The 1858-nt window shown below is 37.0% G+C and overlaps 1 protein-coding gene across 1 annotated transcript; it reads left to right on the forward strand.

Annotated features, from left to right (window-relative positions):
* Positions 1-439: 439 nt before the first annotated feature.
* Positions 440-1372, forward strand: LOC101415800 (olfactory receptor 5P1). The gene has a single exon (XM_004455318.1). The coding sequence runs from the start codon at positions 440-442 to the stop codon at positions 1370-1372; it is 933 nt and encodes a 310-aa protein (XP_004455375.1).
* Positions 1373-1858: the final 486 nt, after the last annotated feature.

The raw sequence follows: 1858 nt of genomic DNA on the forward strand, positions 1-1858 counted from the left end.
CATTTAGTGAAATGTAAATCACAAAGGAATATGCAATACAATTACAAAAATGTAAATACTATTTACATACATACATAAATTAAAATATATCGAAATGAATGTTGGAAGAGAGCTCTATCTAGGAATTAAGATTTAAGAGGCATTTTTATATAAATATTAAGTTAAAAAAAGAATATATAATGGAGATCCCAGAAAGTGAGACTGAATCATTCTTCTTTTATGCAAAGAAGAAAGGACCAAAAAAAAAACCAATCCTGTAGAATGCCGATAGTTACAGATTGGGCAGAGGAAAAAATCACTGGGAATGAGTCTGAGCAATAATCAAAGAAAACAGGAATGTGTGCTGGTGAAGCATAACAAGGACTTAATAAATGATGTAATGGAATCTTAAAACATACAGATGTTCCTATTGCTTCAACAGGAATAATTCACAGAAGAGATGAAGTTTGGAAACCACACAACTGTGACAAAGTTCATCGTTTTGGGGTTAACGAAGGACCCTACATTTTGTGTTATCTTCTTTGTGATATTTCTAGGAGTCTATGTTATCACTTTATTAGGCAATATCAGCATCATAATTTTAATTAGAAGCTGTTCCCAGCTTCACACACCCATGTACCTCTTCCTCAGCCATTTGGCTTTGGTGGATATTGGATATTCCACATCAGTCACACCTATCATGCTTACAGGATTCCTTAGGCATGGAACAGCTCTCCCTGTCGCTGGCTGTGAAGCCCAGCTCTGTTCGGTGGTCCTGTTTGGGACAGCTGAGTGCTTCCTGCTGGCAGCCATGGCCTATGATCGCTATGTGGCCATCTGCTCGCCTTTGCTCTACTCTACCCACATGTCCCCCAGAGTCTGCATCCTCTTAGTAGGGACATCCTACCTGGGTGGGTGTGTGAATGCTTGGACATTTACTGGCTGTTTATTGACTCTGTCCTTCTGTGGCCCAAATCAGATAGATCACTTTTTCTGTGATTTCTCTCCTTTGTTGAAACTTTCCTGTTCAGATATCTCCATTGTTGAAATTATCCCTTCCATCTCTTCTGGATCTATTATTGTGGTCACAGTGTTTGTCATAATCCTCTCCTATGTCTATATCCTCACCACAATCCTAAAGATGCGCTCCACTGAAGGGAGACAAAAGGCCTTCTCCACCTGTACCTCCCACTTCACTGCAGTTACTCTCTATTATGGAACTATTACATTCATTTATGTGATACCCAAGTCTAGCTACTCAACTGACCAGAACAGAGTGGTGTCTGTATTCTACACAGTGGTGATCCCCATGTTGAATCCCCTTATCTATAGTCTGAGGAACAGAGATGTAAAGGAGGCCCTGAAAAAAGCGACTGTCAGAATATATTCTTAGGATCCAATCTTAGCACTGTGGGCTACCTATAAAGTTTTTGTTTGCAAGTATCATACTTAGGATCTACCAGATGTTTTTTAACTGATGGCTAAAATTAAAATATTACTTCTTTGTTCTAACTCACACTTTTGTATTTGCAAACTTTTATACTCTACTTTGAGGAAACACTTTGAAACCACCAATGATGATGATGACAAAAAACAATATTATTATTAATGAGTGCTCATAGATGTCAAGCACTTTTCCTTTGTGTAATTTATTTAACAAACAAGAATTTGCACTTACCATGCAACAGGCATTATTCTAAGTGTGTGTGTATGTGTGCATATCAAATATATAATATTCTAAGTATAAATACATATATTAACATATTTCTCACAACACTATGAAATAGTACTATTATTTTTATTTTACAAATAAATCATCTGAGCACAAATACATTAAGTAAATAGCCCAAAGTCAGACATCTAGGAAATTGTGGGGCCA

This window comes from Dasypus novemcinctus, chromosome 10 (assembly GCF_030445035.2).
Source record: "Dasypus novemcinctus isolate mDasNov1 chromosome 10, mDasNov1.1.hap2, whole genome shotgun sequence".
NCBI classification, from domain to species: domain Eukaryota; kingdom Metazoa; phylum Chordata; class Mammalia; order Cingulata; family Dasypodidae; genus Dasypus; species Dasypus novemcinctus.

What these genes read in the sequence shown, in the direction of transcription:
- LOC101415800 (XM_004455318.1), top strand. Translation starts at nt 440, where the DNA reads ATGAAGTTTGGAAACCACACAACTGTGACAAAGTTCATCGTTTTGGGG.